The sequence below is a fragment of the Cervus elaphus genome, chromosome X (genome assembly GCF_910594005.1).
Source record: "Cervus elaphus chromosome X, mCerEla1.1, whole genome shotgun sequence".
In the NCBI taxonomy this organism is placed as follows: Eukaryota; Metazoa; Chordata; class Mammalia; order Artiodactyla; family Cervidae; genus Cervus; species Cervus elaphus.
Window position 1 is genome coordinate 99,481,616 of NC_057848.1, and position 19,428 is coordinate 99,501,043.

At 35.6% G+C, this 19,428-nt stretch overlaps 1 protein-coding gene across 4 annotated transcripts in view; it reads right to left on the reverse strand.

The window, feature by feature from the left end:
- Window positions 1-19,428, reverse strand: part of LOC122690232 — a 414,205-nt gene that overhangs the window by 178,255 nt on the left and 216,522 nt on the right. For all 4 annotated transcript variants that reach the window (XM_043897283.1, XM_043897284.1, XM_043897285.1 and 1 more), the window contains one exon: window positions 10,839-10,880. In XM_043897283.1, coding sequence (XP_043753218.1) covers window positions 10,839-10,880 — 42 coding nt within the window. The remainder of the gene's footprint in view (window positions 1-10,838; window positions 10,881-19,428) is intronic.

Consider the following 19,428-nt stretch of genomic DNA (forward strand, 5'->3'; position numbering starts at 1 on the left):
CATGTAAAATAATGAAATTAGAAAACTTCCTAACACCACACACAAAGACAAACTCAAAATGGATTAAAGACCTAAATAGAAGACCAGAAACTATAACTCTAAGAGGAAAACACAGGCAGAACACTTGATGACATAAATGAAAGCAAGATCTTCTATGACCCACCTCCTAGAGTAATGGAAATAAAACCAAAAGTAAACAAGTGGGACCTGATTAAACTTTGCACAGCAAAGGAAACTATAAGCAAGGTTAAACTACAACTTGAGATTTGGAGAAAATAATAGCAAATGAAACAACTGACAAAGGATTAATTTACAATATATACAAGTAGCACATACAACTCAATACCAGAAAAACAAACAACCCAATCAAAAAGTGGAAAAAAGACCTAAACAGACATTTCTCCAAAGAAGACAGACAGACTGCTAACAATTACACAAAAACATGCTCAAAATCGCTCATTATTAGAGAAATGCAAATCAAAACTACAACAAGACATCACCTCACACTGGTCAGAATGACCATCATCAAAAAGTCTACAAACAATAAATGCTGAAGAGGGTGTGGAGAAAAGGGAACACTCTTGCAATGTTGGAGAGAATGTAAATTGATACAGCCAGTATGGAAGATGGTATGGAGATTCTTTAAAAAAAAACTAGGAATAAAATCACCATATGACCCAGCAATCCAACCCCTTGGCATATACCCTGAGGAAACCAAAATTGAAAAAGACACATGTGTCCCATTGTTCACTGCAGCACTATTTACAATAGCTAGAACATGGAAGCAACCTAGATGTCCATCAACCAATGAATGGATAAAGAAGTTGTGGTATATAGACACAATGGAATATTACTCAGCCATAAAAGGAACATAGTTGAGTCAGTTCTAATAAGGTGGATGAAGCGAGAACCCATTATACAGAGTGAAGTAAGTCAGAAAGAGAAAGATAAATATTGTATTCTAACACATACATACATAGTCTAGAAAAAAAAATACTGAAGAATTTACTTACAGGGCAGCAATGGAAAAACAGACATCTAGAACAGACTTGTGGACATGGGGAGAGGGAGGAGAGGGTGAGACGTATGGAAAGAGTAACATGGAAACTTACATTACCATATGGAAGACAGACAGCCAACAGGAATGCTTTATTGCTCAGGAAACTCAAACAGGGGCTCTGTATCAACCTAGAGTGGTGGGATGGGGAGGGAGGTGGGAGGGAGGTTCAAAAGGGAGGGGATATATGTATACTTATGGCGGATTCATGTTGAGATTTGACAGTAAACAACATTCTGTAAAGCAATTATCCTTCAATAATAAATACACAAATGTAAATTTTAAAAAAAGAAGAGAGAAGGGGAAAAAAATAAAAAAGAACACATTCAATTCAGTCCTAATAAGGTGGATGCATCTAGAGCCTATAATACAGAGTGAAATAAGTCAGAAAGAGAAAGACAAATATCTAACACATGCATATGGAATCTAATCTAGAAAGATGGTACTGATGAACCCATTTTCCAGGAAGCAATGGAGATGCAGACATACAGAACAGACTTGTGTACACTGTGGGGGAAGGAGAGGGTGGGGCAAATTGAGAGAACAGTATGGAAACATATAGATTACCATATGTAAAACAGATAGCAAGTGGGAATTTTCAGTGTGGCATAGGGAGTTCAACGCAGTGCTCTCTGACACACTAGAGGAATGTGATGGCATGGGAGATGGGAGGGGGGTTCAGGAGGGATGGGACACATGTATACCTGTGGCTGATTCATAAACATGAATGGCAGAAACCAACATAATACTGTAAAGCAATTATCCTCTAACAACAACAACAACAACAGCAACAGCAACAAAAGATACCTGTAATCTAATGTTCACTGCAGCACTATTTACAATAGCCAGGACATGAAAACAGCCATAAAATGTTTTAAAGGAATTTAATAAGTCAATTTAATGTACAGGGGAATCTATTTCATTTCAAACTTTTTGTGAACATCTGAAAAATCATGAAATAACATTATGTGCAAATAATTAGTATTGTGCTCTGCACTATCTTTTGATATCCTGAATATAATTTTGAAGGTATTATTTTAGCACACATTTTTTAATCACACATGAAAAGTACACTTTACAAAATTAGTTGGCTTCAAGAGGATTTGTTACAAAATTCCACGAAACAGTACATCTTAAATAATAATTCATTTTCAGTGTTTTCTTCTTATAAAGCACTCATAAATTCAACTACCATAAGTTAATATCTGCTAAAATACAAACAGACGTTTGCTTTTAAAAAATCTTTACCCTTTGTAACAATTTTTACTCTCTTTTCCCTGTGTCTTTTCACTTTAATTGTTCCTCCACCTTCATATAAATTCTCTCAAATCTTGGGTTTTCTGATTTAAAAAAAATATCACATCAATTTGGGCTATGAGGTAAAGCAAATACAAAACTAACAATCTGCCTAATACTTAAAAAGGCTGCTGAATCTAGCTGAATTTAATGAGTAAGATTGCTAGAGATAGAGAGGTAGTACACCACAGTGGCTAAAAGCATGTACTCTGAACTTAGGCTCAGTTCCAAAAATAATTAGTAGTGTGGCCTTGGAAGTTAATTTCTCTGTGCCTCAGAACACTAATTTTTAAAATATGAACAATTATAAGCTTCTATGGTATAGAATTTTGTGAGGATTAAATGAGTAAATGTATGCACAGTGATTAAAATAGTGCACGGCATGTGGTATGAACTATATTTTAGCTGCTATTATTTTTAAGTAAGAAACTATCAGTTCAGCTTTTGAAAATATTATATATATTTGCTGCTGCTTTGCTTTTTCACTGAAATCTGACATTTACTTGGAGTTACTTATTCTCAAACAAAAGATGAAAATTTATTATCGCTTTTTGCTCTTGTCTATTTCTTATTCCAAATCACAAGAACTGTCAGAGAAGTTATTATCCAATTGCATTTTCATATGCTTCATGTTGCAGATGAAATCACTGCCTTTTTCAATCAGAAAGATACATTATTTATGCCACAGAGCAAGACTTTGGAAAAAAATAAATTTTATGGATTAAAAATAAACATACTGTAACATTTAGGTAGGTCCTACAGGATGAAGGAGATAGGATAATGTGAATTATATAAAGTGTAAAATACCAGATACCACCTGCAAAATGCTGGTCACCAAATATTCACATTTTACCTTTTAGAAATTATGATATACATATAGAACTTGATGGGACTTATTAGTTTATTTTACCCTGCAATTAATATAGATAGCATTCTTTGATGATTGTTAAAGAACAGTAACCTTCTTCCCCCTATACAGTGACTTGTGATGTATTTCAGAACAAAGCACCTGGGAAATGACAGAACCAAAGAGGGAAAATATTTTTTTAATTATGGTAGAACGCTGATGTCAGCTTCTTCCACTATAGTTTCCTCCACAGTACAATGGAATCCAGGATTCAATTCAGGCAACAAATACCTTCTGCCTCTTCCTCTGTTCATTCTAACCCCAACTCCAAACAAAAAAGCAAAATAAACAAAAGTCTTGTCTAAATGGTATTACTGTGTCATCAGGAAACAATGTCTGTATACATTACTATGTACTTTGCAAAGAGTTAACATAATTTCAACTAGGTCCTTCTAAATACCTAGTATTTGAATTAACTGATTCCATGGGTAGAAATTATATTCATTATTCAACTTCAGGATTTAATGTAAATCCCCAGTGATGACAATAGTGTGGAGCTAGCAAAAATATTGACTAATAGGTAATAAAACAGAATAGACTGGCCAGAAGCAGACCTTCACTTAAACAGTCACACAATTTTTGACGAAGACACCAAAACAATCCAATTGAAAGAGAAAACTCTTCAACAAATGGTACTGAAACAATTTAATATTCTTATGGAAAACACAATGATCTGTAAGTTCTATATTAAATGATACAGAAAAAAAAAACAAAAACAAACAAACAGTGGGGAAGTCTTAAAGAGATGGGAATACCAGACCACCTTACCTGCCTCCAGAGAGACCTGTATGAGGGTCAAGAAGCAACAGTTAAAACCGGGCAAGGAGCAATGGACTGGTTCGAAATTGGCAAAGGAGTACATCAAGGCTGTATACTGTCACCCTGCTTATTTAACTTCTATGCAGAGTACATCATGCAAAATGCCCAGCTGGATGGATCACAAGCTGGAATCAAGATTGTTGAGAGAAATATCAACAATTTGGAAATGATACCACTCTAATGGCAGATAGTGAAGAGGAACTAAAGGCAGATAAAGGTGAAAGAGGATTGTGAAAAAGCTGGCCTAAAACACAACATTAAAAAAAACTAAGATCATAACATCAGGTCCCATCACTTCATGGCAAATAAATTGGGAAACAATGGAAACAGTGGCAGACTTAATTTTCTTAGGTTCCAAAATCACTGCAGATGGTGACTGCAGCCACGTAATTAAAAGATAGTTGCTCCTTAGAAGGTAAGCAATGACAAATCTACACAGTGTATTAAAAAGCAGAAACATCACTGTGCCCACTAAGGTCTGTATAGTCAAAGTTATGGGTTTTTCAGTAGTCATGCATGGATGTGAGTGTTGGACCATAAAAAGGCTGAGTGCTGAATAATAGATGCCTTTGAATTGTGCTGAAGAAGAATCTTAAGAGTTCCTTGGATGGTTAGGAGTTCAAACTAATGAATCCTAAAGGAAATCAACTCTGAATATTCATTGAAAGGACTGATGCTGAAGCTGAAGCTCCAATACTTTGGCAACCTGATGTGAAATGCCAACTCATTGGAAAAGAATCTGATGCTGGAAAAGATTGAAGGCAAAAGGAGAAACGGGTGGCAGAGAATAAGATGGTTGGATGGCATCACTGACTCAATGGATACGAGTCTGAACAAACTCCAGGAGTTAGTGAAGGACAGGGAAGCCTTGCATGCTGCAGTTCATGGGGTTACAAAGAGTCGGACAGGACTTAGCAACCAAACAACAACACTGGGATAAAATACTCATCAATTAAGCATTTGACAAACGATTGGTATACAATATTAAAAAAAAAAAAAAAAAACGACTCCAACAACTGAATAATAAAAATATAAGCAACTCATTAAAAAAAAATAGGCAAAATTTTGAGCATACACTCTACACACATAAATGCAAGGACAAAAAAGCATTTGTAAGCATGCTTAACATGATCACTTAATACCAAAGTGCAAATTAAATCTACAATTAGAAACAGCTACACATCCATCAGAATGACTAGAATTGAGAAGTTTGATGTGGAGTAGCTGGAAATTTTGTACCTTTTTATTGTAAAGTAAAATAAAAATAACTGTTTTAGGTAAAATTTTGGAAGTTTCTAATGAAACTAAACATATACTTTCCCAAGCAATTTCATTTGTAGGTATTTCTAGAGAGAAATGAAAACATATCCACAAATAGACATTAAAATATTCATGGAGAACAGAAAAATTTTAGGGCAGTGAAAATATTCTATGAACTACAATGATGTACATATGTCATGGTGCATATGTCCAAACTCATAGAATGTACAACACCAACAGTGAATCATGATATACACTATTGACTTTGAGTGGTTATGATGTGTCAATGTAGGTTCATCAATTGTAATAAATGTGCACTCTGGCAAGGAACATTGATAAAGGGGAAGGCTATGCATGCATGGAGGTAGGGAGTATACGGGAAATGTCTACCTTCCTTTTAACTTTGCTCTGAACCTAAAACTGCTCAAAAAATCATCTTAAAAAAAACCCTTCCATGAAATATAGTCATAACAAATTTATTCATAATAGCCTTAAATTGGGAATAACTTTGCCCTAAGAGTTTTCTATTATCCATGAATATTTTAAGGTCTATTTGTGGATATATGTTTTCATTTATCTTTGGAAATACCTACAAATGGAGGAAGGGTTTTCTGTCAACAGAAGAAAGGATAAACTACAGTATATTCATACAATGGAATACTACATAACAATATAATGGTGAAATCAACTGATACCAAAAAGTGATATAAAGAACATTATGTTGAATGAAAAAGGCCTTCTAAAAATAGCATATAATGTATAATTTCACTTATGTGAATTTCCAGAACTGTCAAAACTATTTAGAGGTGGAAAAAAATCAGAACCGAAGTTCCTTCTTGGTGAGAGGGTGAGAACTGGGGGAGAAGCATGAAGGATGACTCAGAATGAGCATGAGAGTACTTCTTGAGGTGAGGAGATTATTCTATACCTTCACAAGGAGTTGTTATATGTGCATTTTATATTTGCTAAAATTCACAGAATGATCGATTTAAGATTGATTAATTTCATTTTATAATGTTTTTCTATAAAACTGAACTGAAAATCAGTATTGAAATTCCATTAATATCATGAAGGCTGAAATATTTGGGATGAAGAATAGTGATTTCTACAACTTGTTTTGAAGTGCATGATAAAAAATAAGATGGAAAAAAAAATAAGATGGATTGGCGGGTAGATAGAGGGACAGACAGATGATGTAGTTTAATACAGCAAATACAATAAAATGTTTTTTTTTGTAGAATTCAGGTGGTATGGATATGGCGGTTTATTGTATAATTCTTTCAACTTTTTTATGTTTGAAAATCTACATAATCAAATGTCGAGGGAAAGTCTTTACAGTGACCCACTACATATATAATCTGCCCCTCCATCAATTTGCTCTTAGACCTCAGCTTTGATTATGTCTACTCCCCACTTCCTTTCCCCTCCATATCTCATTAAAACCACATTGGCATTCTTATTATTCTTGGAATACATAAGGTATGAATCTCTCTCATACTCTGCATTTTGTATCCTCTACTTAGAACATACCTCCCCCAGATAGCCACATGGTTTAAAGCCTGATCTTTCACATTCTTAGGGTCTTTGCTCAATTCACCTTTTCACTGAGGCAATCCCTAACATTCAATCATGCTTGCTGGCACCTGATCCTACTTCCTCACTTTATTTTTCTCTATAACACTTATCATCATGCAACATACTACACATTTCACTTACTTGTTTATTCAAACTCAGTGGGGATCGAGGTATGTGCCTTGCTTGTTCCTAGTATATCGAACAGTGCATAACATATAATGTGTGTTCAGTAAATGTTCATTGAGTAAGTGGATTATAGTTGTAAAAGAGCTGAATAAGTGGTAACAATGAAACAACAGGGTCAACTATATAACTTGCAAAAATCAAACACTACAGTGTAGAAAGAGGGGAAATGAAAGTTGCTGTGGGAAAATTACCAAAAAAATTTAGTTAAATGTCACCATACGTGTGTGTTTGGTAGCTCTGTTATGTCTGACTCTTTGTGACCCCATAGACTGTAGCCCGCCAGCCTCCTCTGTCCATGGGGATCATCCAGGAAAGAATAGTGGAATGGCTTGCCATGCCCTCTCCTCCAGGGGATCTTCCCAACTCAGGTATAAAATACATTGAGAAGTGTTTATACTTAGTAAATATTATTAAAATAATATTGTATATTCTATTGTTTTTGAAAAACATCTAATTCTGATTCATTACTATACTAAAGCCTTTGACTGTGTGGATCATAACAAACTGTGGAAAATTTTAAAGAGATGGGAATACTAAACCGCCTTCCCTGCTTCCTGAGAAACCTGTGTGCAGGTCAAAAAGCAACAGTTAGAACTGGACATGGAAAAATGAACTGGTTCAAAATTTGGAAAGGACTACGTCAAGGCTGTATATTGTCACCCTGAATATTAAACTTATATGCAGAATACATCATGTGGAATGCTGGGCTGGATGAATCACAAGCTGGGATTAAGATTGTTGGGAGAAATACCAGTAACCTCAGATATGCAGATGATGCCACCCTAATGGCAGAAAGTGGCGAGGAACTAAAGAGCCTCTTGACAAAGGTGAAAGATGAGAGCGAAAAGGGTGGCTTAAAACTCAACATTCAAAAAAACAAGATCTTGGCATCTGGGCCCATCACTTCATGGCAAATAGGTGGGGAATCAATGGAAACAGTGATAGACATCATTTTCTTGGGCTCCAAAATCACTGTGGACCATGACTGCAGCCATGAAATTAAAAGACATTTGGTCCTTGGAAGAAAAGCTATGATCAACCTAGACATCATATTAAAAAGCAGAGATATCACTTTGCCACCAAAGGTCTGTTTAGTCAAAGCTATGGTTTTTCCAGTAGTCATGTGCAGATGTGAGAGTTGGACCATGAGGAAGACTGAACACCAAAGAATTGATGCTTTCAAATTGTAGTGCTGGGAAGACTCGTGAGAATCCCTTGGGTAGCAAGGAGATCAAACCAGTCAATCCTAAAGGAAATCAACCCTGAATATTCATTGTAAGGACTGATGCTGAAGCTGAAGCTCCAATATTTTGTTCACCTGACATGAAGAGCTGATTCATTGGAAAAGACCCTGATGCTGGAAAAGATTGAGAGCAAGATGAGAAGGGGGCAGCAGAGGATGAGACTGCTGGATGGCATCACTGACTCAATGACATGAGTTTGAGGAAACTCCAGGATTTAGTGAAGGACAGGGAAGTCTGGTGTGCTGCAGGTCATGGAGTCACAGAGTTGGACACAACTAAGCAACTTCACAAGAACAACTATGTTCTTCAAATCTATGATCATCTCCCATATTTCACATCAATACTTTACTTTTAGTTCCCATATGGAGCAGTGAGAGAGGAAAACAAACCAAGATAAAATAAAAATGGTTAGAAAGTAACAATCTGTATGATAACAATAAATAAATAAATAAATAAAACATAAGGTGGGGGCAAGGTAAATGCTTATAGAAAACAGAGTCAGAAAGAAAACATTAGGTAACATATTGCATGTTTATTAAATCATTATTAAGAAAAACATTCAGGGCCTGGTGCACTGGGAAGACCCAGAGGAATCGGGTGGAGAGGGAGGTGGGTGGGGGGATCAGGATGGGGAATACGTGTAGATCTATGGCTGATTCATATCAATGTATGACAAAACCCATTGAAAAAATAAATAAATAAATAAAGGGAAAAAAAATATTTAAACATTTACCTATACTTAAGAAGCAATACCTATTAGAGATCTCAAAGTTTGTTTCATCTGTACAAAATATTTTTCCTAAAGCCTTCTAATTAACAAAAGCAAGAAGAATGTAATAAAATAATGTGTTTGACATAATCCTATTTCATGATTTCTGAAAAAGGCTAATCTCAAATACAAAACCTCCTCTGAGCTGATTATGATAAAGATGTAATGGTGATTTATTGCAGACACAGAATAAAGTCATTTCATTTTCAACAATACCTTTGATGACTCCTAGTTTGTTACTGAAGTTGAACTCAGTTTATAGGTAACTAAACTTAAAAAAAAATGCTTCAAGAGCAAATTTTCTTGTCCCTAGGAAAAACTGGCAAGCAGCCTGTTTTTCTCCTCTTCTCTAGTTTTTCTCTCTATGGACTCAATGTCCTCATGCTTTATTTCAACTTTGCCTCACCAAAAGTCTATTTTTCAGAAAGGATATCCAAAACTTTCTTGCACTTAAAATTGTGAACTTTTTTAATATTGTGTATACCACAGGGACATTTTCATTCTGAAAAGGAACACATTGTAAAGCCAAATAAATTACATTTAAACATCAGCAAGCTATAAATGGAGGTAATTTTTAAGGCAGAATGCTCTTCTCTTGTGCCATATGTTAAAAATGGGAATTAGTATTCCACTTTCTTTTGGCATGAAACAACTGCTAAGCAGCAAACAAAATACAAAAGCTACAAAACTACTCTTAAATATTTACAATTTTATGAGGGAACCTCTTAAACATCCTTCAAATGAATATCAGACTGATATAGAAAGGAATAAATACAATTAATTAATTCTAATTGTTTCAGCAGCATCTGAAATACTTCAGGCAATCTGTAATTTTAGAGACTACTATCATTTTTTTTTTTCTAAACAAACACAAACACAGATACCCAAGGCAGTAGGTGTAGGCACAGAGTTTCTTTCACTGGGACTTACTGAGGAAAAAATATTTCCCAAAGATTTGAGTTTTACAAAGATGAATTTCTTTCTACTAATATTTGACACATGCAAATTCATATAACTTTGACTTATTAAGTATATTAAGGCCTCTTCTCTTAAAAATACCAAAAAACAGTGGCAGTCTCTGCCAAAAGAAAATGGCACACAAATAAATTATTCTTCAGAGGAAGAATATTCCAAATCAGAAATGTGAATAAAGCAACTATTTTTTGTTTTTGTTTAACAATGTGTTGAAATAAAGATGCTTATATTTGCCCATTATAATTATACATTTTCAATTAATTTATAGGTTTTTGTCTCACATTTTAGAATATTATATTCTCTAAGAAATATTTAATTTTTCCTTATTTCATCCAATTTAAACTGTGTGTATGCATGCATGCTCAGTTGTTTCCAAGTCTTTGCAACCCCATGGACTGTAGCACACCAGGCTCCTTGGTCTAAGGGATTCTCCAGGCAAGAATACTGGAGTGGGTTGCTATTTCTCCCTCAGGGGATCTTCCTGACCCAGGGATAAAACTGGTGTCTCCTACACTGTCAGGCAAATTCTTTACCACTGACCTACCTGGGAAGCTTAAATTGTGTGACAAAAATATAAAGCAAATATGCTTTAAACATTCAATAAACACACACACACATATAGTGTATGTGTCTATACATTTCTACAGTGTACTAAACAAAATATAATTATTGGGTATTCTAATATTAAAAAGAATATAGTATATGTGAAATATTTTATTTTACAAAACAAAACCTCGAGAGGCCACTTACCACATCTATCATATCAGATTCCATTTCATGGCTGAGATCAGACTACAAGAAAAATAAATCAGAAGTTAGTGTATAACTGTTGACATAAAATCTGTCATTTATTTCTTTTTTGAGGGCATGGAATAAATATTAAATAATAATGCTGCTGCTGCTGCTGCTAAGTTGCTTCAGTCGTGTCCAACTCTGTGCGACTCTATAGATGGCAGCCCACCAGGCTCCTCCGTCCATGGGATTTTCCAGGCAAGAGTACTAGAGTGGGTTGCCATTGCCTTCTCTGAATAATAATGCTAATGTGTTTCAAATGATATATTAAATTTCAAGTTACAAAAAGGCATCCTCCAAAATCTGAGGGACTTGCACCAATCTGAGAGGTCTCTGTCTTGCAACAGATGAATTTTATCTATTTATGATTATTGTGATGTGATACATTTCAACTCATTCTACCATTTTATTTTACCTTTCATGTACCATGTATTTTTCTTGGCCCATTTACTTCATTTTCCCTGGACTCTATTAAAATATGTTTTCTTCATTTTCTTTGTTTCCTACTCTACTGGTCAAAACATTATACCTTTTATATGATCCTTTAACCTAAAATTTTTAATATGCATAACAATCTGTTTAATAAAAATCTATACCCTCCTTGGATCAATACAATAACCTTAAACCTCTTATATTTAAATCTCTTCAATCTTTTTTGTTATCATTGTCCAAGATTAAATTTCCATGTTTTCTTCAAATGACAAATGACAAGTCTCACTTAACTGCCAAAGCTTTTAAAGATTAATGACATATTTAATAGTTTTCCTGACCACCACAGTTTCTTTTTAAGATATTTGTTTATTTTGTAACAAATGACATACAAGTGCATGAGTATCATACATATATACCTGATGATGTTTCTGCTTATGTATATACCTCTATAATCACAACATGAGCAAGAATACAGTAACTTTCTAATAACTTATAAGGTATTCCCATGTTCCTTCCTAGTCTATACTCCAAGTAGTTACCAATTTTCTATCTCAAAGTCAATTTTTGTCAACTTTGAACCTCACACAAATAAAAAAAATACTTTTATATAAAAAACAAAGCCTTTGTCTGAGGCTTTTTTTTTCCCAGTCAGGGTTTCCCAGGTGGCACCAGAGGTAAAGAACCTGCCTGACAATGCAGGAGACATAAGAAATGCAGGTTTGATCCCTGGGTTGGGAAGATCCCCTGGAGTAGGGAATGGCAACCCACTCCAGTATTGTCTGGAGAATCCCCACGGAGTCTCAAAGAGTTGGACACAACTAAAGCATCTTAGCACACAGGCATGCTTACTATCTCTTAAGAGTCATCAAGGTTGTTGAACACTGCTTAACTTCAGTTTTACATGAGGTATCTTTCCCCATCTTCACAGTTTTAATCTCTGCGTCTTTATATATAAAGTATAACTCATAAAAACACTTAGACCTAGTTTTAATAGTTTTAAAATCTTTGTCTTTCTAATGGAAGGTTAAGCTATTTATATTTAACATAACTGTTGATATAGTTGTACTTATATCTATAATTTTAGAGCATTTGTTTGTCTTTTGTTTTCTCTCTTCTTTGTTGCTTTATTCCAATTTATTGAAGGGGTTGGATTAAACATTTTCAGTGTTCTACTTTTCCTAAGCTATTTGGTTTTGGCTTATGCTATCTTGGAAACCATGCTTTCCATGGTTACTATAAAGCAGGTTTTTAGAATGTGGTTTGGGTAAAATCTGTGAGTCCCCAAGATCTTTCAAGGGTGTTAAAAAGAGAAAATTACTTCTATAATACCATTGAGTATTTTCATTTTTTACTGTTTTTTATTAGAATAGAGCAGAGTATTCCAGAAGGTCCTGCCATGTGCTATCACAATATATTAAATGCAGAAGCAATATATTCAGCTATCTTCTATTAAACTATAATAAAAGGGATTTTAAAAATATAAAAGATATAACTATTATTATTTTCTATTTTAGACAGTTATTTTTAGAAATGCATGTTATTTAGTTTACCAAGTAGTAAGTTCTTTATTGCAATATTCACATGAATTAATACCTATTTTCAAAAATTATTGGTTTGAATTTTTAATATGGTAGCTATCAATAGATTTTACCCTCATAAACAAAGGTTCTTTGGAGGACAAAAATAATTATTAAGGCTGTAAATAGAGGAAAGCCTAAGATGGCAGAGGAATAGGACGGGAAGACCACTTTCTTCCCCACAATTCATCAAAAGATCCTTTGAATGCTGAGCAACTTCCACAAAACAACTTCTGAATGCTGTCTGAGGACACCAGGTACCTAGAAAGGAAGCCCACTCTCTTTAAAAGGAGGTAGGACAAAATATAAAAGACAAAAAGAGAGACAAAAAAGTTAGGGATGGGGAGACCTGTCCCGGGGAGGGAGTCGTGAAGGAGGAGAAGCTTCCAAACACCAGGAAACCCTCTTACCAGCGAGTCTATGGGGAGCTTTGGAATCTCAGAGGGCAACATAACCGGGAGGAAAACATACACACACACACGCGCGCGCACGCGCACACATCCACACAAAATGCGTGGCTAACTGCAACTCCCAGTGGAGAAGTAGCACAGATGCTTGTGTCTGCCATCAGTGACTGGGGGCTGAACAGGGAGGCGTGGGTTGCATGCTAAGGGTAAGGACCAGGCCTGAATGCCCTGAGGACAATCTGAGGGCGCTAACATAACATAGCAACCCAAACCGTGGGAAAGTCAGAGAGAGAGAAAAAGAGAGAGAGAGGTGAGAGAGAATTTTCCCCACAAAGAGCTCTAACCTAAGGTGCACCCTGCCTGCTCACAAAAAAAAAAAAAAAAAAAAGAAAAAGAAAAAGGATTGAGTGAATACCAAAGGAGAGCTAGCTGGCTATGAACTGAACTGGCCCATCCCCCTACCAGAGGCAGAGAGGCAAGCTGGCAACAGCCAGAAATGGAAGGCAAGGGGCAATCTCGGACCCAGAGATGGCATCCTCCAACAAACTGTGAGGAGGCTCCCAGTTGCTAACCAAATATTCCTGGGATCCTGGGCACTTGACATCTGACAGGAGGGTCGCAGCCTGAGATCAGCTTCCCAGAGGAGACACACGGCACACTTGAGACGGCACTATCGCTGTGCACCCAGGAAACTGAGCAGCTGGGACTGGGGAGGTGATTAAGACGCACAGCCCACTTGGAATAGTGCGCTCGCCAAGCACCTGGTCACCTGAGCTCCTCGGACCTGGGAAGGGCACAAAACACACACCCAACCGAGTCTGCGCCTTTGTGGAGTACCCTGAAGACCCAGAGGGATGGGATGGAGAGGGAGGCAGAAGGGGAGATCGGGATAGGGAACACATGTAAATCCATGGCTGATTCATGTCAATGCATGGCAAAAACCACTACAATATTGTAAAGTAATTAGCCTCCAACTAATAAAAATAAATGGAAAAAAAAGGAAAAGACTCCTTTAGAATAAATGGAGTAGCCTTCATAGTCAACAAGATTCTGAAATGCAGTGCTACTGCTAAGTCACTTCAGTTGTGCCCGACTCTGTTTGACCCCATGGGCTGCAGTCTACCAGGCCCCTCCATCCATGGGATTTTCCAGGCAAGAGTACTGGAGTGGGTTGCCATTGCCTTCTCCACTGAATGCAGTACTTGGATGCAATCTCAAAAATGACACAATGATCTCTGTTTGTTTCCAAGGCCAACCATTCAATGTCACAATATTCCAAGTTTATGTCCCAACCACAAATGCTGCAGAAAGTGAAGCTGAGTTGCCATATAACCTAGCAATTCTACTTCCACTTATATGCCCAACAGAAATGAAAATATGTCCATGGAAAACCATGCATATCAAAAGTCATTACAGCATTGTTTATAATACCTGAACAGTGGAACAACATAGATGTCTAACAACTAATGAATGAATGCATGCCCACTAAGTTGCTTCAGTCATGTCTGAATCTTTGTAACCGCATGGACTGCAGTCCACCAGGCTCCTCTGTCCATGGGATTTTCCAGACAAATTTACTGGAGTAGGTTGCCATTTCCTTCCCAGGGGATCTTCCCAACCCAGGGATTGAACCCATGTCCATTACATCTCTTGCATTGGCACTGGCAGGCAGGTTCTTTATCACTAGAGTCATCTGGGAAGCCCAAGTGAATGCATAAGTAAAATATAATATATCCATACAATGGAATATTAAGCAATAAAAAGTAGTAGTCAAGTAATAAAAAAATAGAAATGAAAGAAATGATAACTGATACCACAGAAATGCTAAGAATCATAAGATTATCCTAAACAATTATAAGGCCACAAATTAGACAACCTAATAAGAATCACACATGAAAAGGTGCTCAACATCACTCATTATTAGACAAATGCAAATCAAAACTACAATGAGATATCACCTAACAGCGGCCAGAATGGCCATCATCAAAAAGTCTACAAACAATAAATGCTAGAAAGGGTATGGAGAAAAGGGAACACTCTTGCACTGTTGGTGGGAATGTAAATTGATGCAGCCAGTATCAAGACAGTATGAAGATTCCTTAAAAAATTAGGAATAAAGCCACCATGTTGCTGCTGCTGCTAAGTCGCTTCAGTCGTGTCTGACTCTGTACGACCCCATAGACGGCAGCCCACCAGGCTCCCCCATCCCTGAGATTCTCCAGGCAAGAACACTGGAGTGAGTTTCCATTTCCTTCTCCAATGTATGAAAGTGAAAAGGGAAAGTGAAGTCGCTCAGTCGTGTCCGACTCTTAGCGACCCCATGGACTGTAGCCTACCAGGCTCCTCCGCCCATGGGATTTTCCAGGCAAGAGTACTGGAGTGGGGTGCCATTGCCTTCTCCGAAAACCACCATATGATCCAGCAATTCCACTCCTAGACATAAACCCTGAGGAAACTAAAATTGAAAAAGACACATATATCACATTGGTCATTGCAGCACTATTTACAATAGCTAGAACATGGAAGCAATCTAGGTGTCCATCAACAGATGAATGGATAAAGAAGCTGTGGTACATATACACAATGGAACATTTACTCAGCCATAAAATGGAATGCATTTGAGTCAGTTCTAATGAGGTGGATGAACCCAAAGCATATCATATAGACTGAAGTAAGTCAGAAAGAGAAAGATAAATATCATATACTAACGCATATATATGGAATCTAGAAAAATGGTACTGAAGAATTTATTTACAGGGCAGAAATGGAGAAACAGACATAGTGAATAGACTTATGGACATAGGTAGAAGGGAGGAGAGGGTGAGATGTATGGAGAGAGTAACATGGAAATTTACACTATGATATATAAATAGATAGCCAACGGGAATTTACTGTGTGTCTCAGGAAACTCAAACAGGGGCTCTGTATCAACCTGGAGGGGTAGGATAGAGAGAGAGATGGGGGGGAGGTTCAAAAGGGAGGGGATAAATGTATACCTATGGGTGATTCATGTTGAGGTTTGACAGAAAAATAACAAAATTCTGTAAAGCAATTATCCTTCAATTAAAAACAAAAAGAATTAATTTCCTAGAAACATACAAGTTACCAAGATTGAGTCATGAAGTAACAGAAAATCTGAACAGAATAAGTACAAGTAAGGAAATTAAATCAGTAATCAAAAATATCTGAACAAAAATTCTAAGATCAGATGGATACACTAGTGAACACTGCTTAACATTTAAAGAAAAAGCTAATATAAATTCTTCTCAACTTTAAAAAAAAAAAATAGAAATGGAGGGAACACTTCCAAACTCATTTTACAAGACCAGCACTACTCTGATATCAATGTCAGACAAGGACACTACAAGAAAAGAAAATTACAGGCCAATATCGTGTTTGACATAGGTGGAAATATCCTCAACAAGATACTAGCATACTGTATTCAACAATAAATTGAAAGGATCATACAACATGATAGAGTAGGATTTCTTCCAAGGAGGCAAGGATGGTTCAACATCTGCACAATAATAAACATGATGTATCACATTAACAAAATTGAAAGAGTCAATTCCTAGGCAGGTTGATAAGAAGTCTAGGGGTCCCCATGGAGAGAGGGGTCTGGAATTCTCAAAGAGGAAGAAAGGACAACCCCCCCCCCGTCCCGCCTACATTCCTTAGGATTATATAACAATAATGTATCCTGCTTGAGGACAGTCTCTGGAAAAAACCTTCTGGTTAATTCTGTTATCTCAAAATGTAAATTATGGGAGTAAGTCTGGTGAGGTCTTTACAACCTCCAGACATTCTTTTGATTCACTGCAATAGCTAATTTGAGAGTATATAATTCCAGTGCTAAGATAGCAAGGGGATACTGTTTCTACCCCCTTCTGATGTCTATGTCAGAAGCTTTCTCTATCTCCTTTATACTTTAATAAAACTTTATTACACAAAACTTCTGAGCAATCCAGCCTCATCTCTGGCCCCGGATTGAATTCTTCTCCCTGGAGGCCAAGAACCCCGGTGTCTGCATGATTCAGCAACAACCTTTCAAAATGAAGGATGAATCTATAAAATATCCTCAAAGATGCAGAGAAAATATTTGCATCAACATTTCTTCATGATAGAAATTCTCAACAAATCCGACATAGAATGAATGTACCTCAACATATTAAAGGCCATACATTGTAATCCTACCACTAATATCATACTCAGTAGTGAACAGTTGTAAATTTTTCCTCTAAATTGAGAATAAGACTAGAGTGCCCATTACAAGCATTTCTATTCAATATTTTACTGGAAGTTCTAGCCAGAGTAATTAGCCAAGAAAAGAAATAAAAGGCATTTAAGTAGGAAAGGAAGAAGTAAAAATTGTCTATGACAATAACATAATCTTATATTAATATATGGAAAACTCTAATCTTTTATTTTTTTTTAATCTAATCTTTTAAATGGAATACTCCACTAATTTTTTAAACTAATGTCAGTAATTTTGTAGTATACTAAATCAATAAACAAAAATAAGATATATTTCTATATACTAACGATGAACTATCCAAAAATTTAAGAAAATAATTCAATTTACAATAGTATTAAAAGCCAATAAAATACTTAGAAACATATTTAACCAAGGAGTTGAAAGATCTCTACTTTAAAACCTATAAGATATCAATGGAAAAAAAAAAAAGAAATGGGAGAAGACGCACCAAAAAAAATGAAATAAACCTCATGTTCTTGAATTGGAAGTATTACTATCGTTAAAATATTCATATTGTTTGAATGATCTATGGATTCAATGCAATTCCTATTAAAATTCCAACACCATTTTTTACACAAAAATAGAACAATCCTAAAACTTGTAGGAGTCACAAGAGACCCCAAAGCATCAAGGCAATCTTGAGAAAGAATAACAAAATTTGTGGCTTAATGCTTCTTGATTTCAAACTATATTATAAAATGATAGTAAGCAAAGCAGAGTTATAGTGGCATGAACATAAAACCATAGACTGATGTAACAGAATTAAGAGCCCAGAAATAAATCCCTGCATATATGAACTTTGACAAGGATGCCAAGAACACATATTGAGGAAAGATAGTCTCTTCAGCAAATGCCTCTGAGAAAATTAAATATCAGACTATAAAGGAATGTAACTGAAACATTTTCTTAAGTCATACACAAAAATCAACTCAGAATAGAATAAATACTTGAATGTAAGACTTGACATTGTCAAATTCCTAGAAGAAAACATAGGGAGTAAGCACCTTGATGTTGGTTTTGGCAATGAGTTTTTTGAATCCAAAAAGTAAAGGGAAAAAAAAACGAAAAACAAAAATCAACAACTTGGGTTACATCAAATACAAAATATCTTGCAAAGAAATTCATCAATAATTAAAAAGGCAACCTATGGAATGGGAGAAAATATCTGCAAACGTCATATCCCATAAGGGTTTAATATCCAAAATGCAATATACATATGTGTATATTGTATGCATACATATTGTGCATGTATATGTATATATACATATATATATGCATGCATATGTATATTGTATGCATATATATTTTATATATATGTGTGTGTGTGTATATATATATATATACATGTATATTGCATTTAAGAAATAGAAGACATGAATATACATTTTTTCCAAAGAAGACAATGAAAAGGTGATCAACAATATAATCATCAGGGAAGCAAAAATCAAAACCTCAATGAAATATTTATGAAATATTATCTCACACCTGTTAGGATGGCTATCATCAAAAAAACAAGAGATAACAAGTGTTGGTGAGGATGTGGAGAAATGGGAAACTGCACATTATTGGAGAGAATGTAAACTGATACAGCCAGTATGAAACACATTATGGAAGTTCCTCACAAAATAAAAACAGAACACCATGTGATCTAGCTATCTCACTTTTGAGCATATATCCAAAGGAAAATAAATCAGTATCTCAAAGAGATATCTGTATTCCAATGCATTGCATCATTATTCACAATAGTCAAGGTATAGAAATAATATAAGTGTCTGTCAACAATGAACAAATTAAAAATATTAACAGATACACAAAGGAATATTATTCAGTCTTAAAAACTAAGGAAATTCTGTCATTGTTGACAATATGGATCAAAC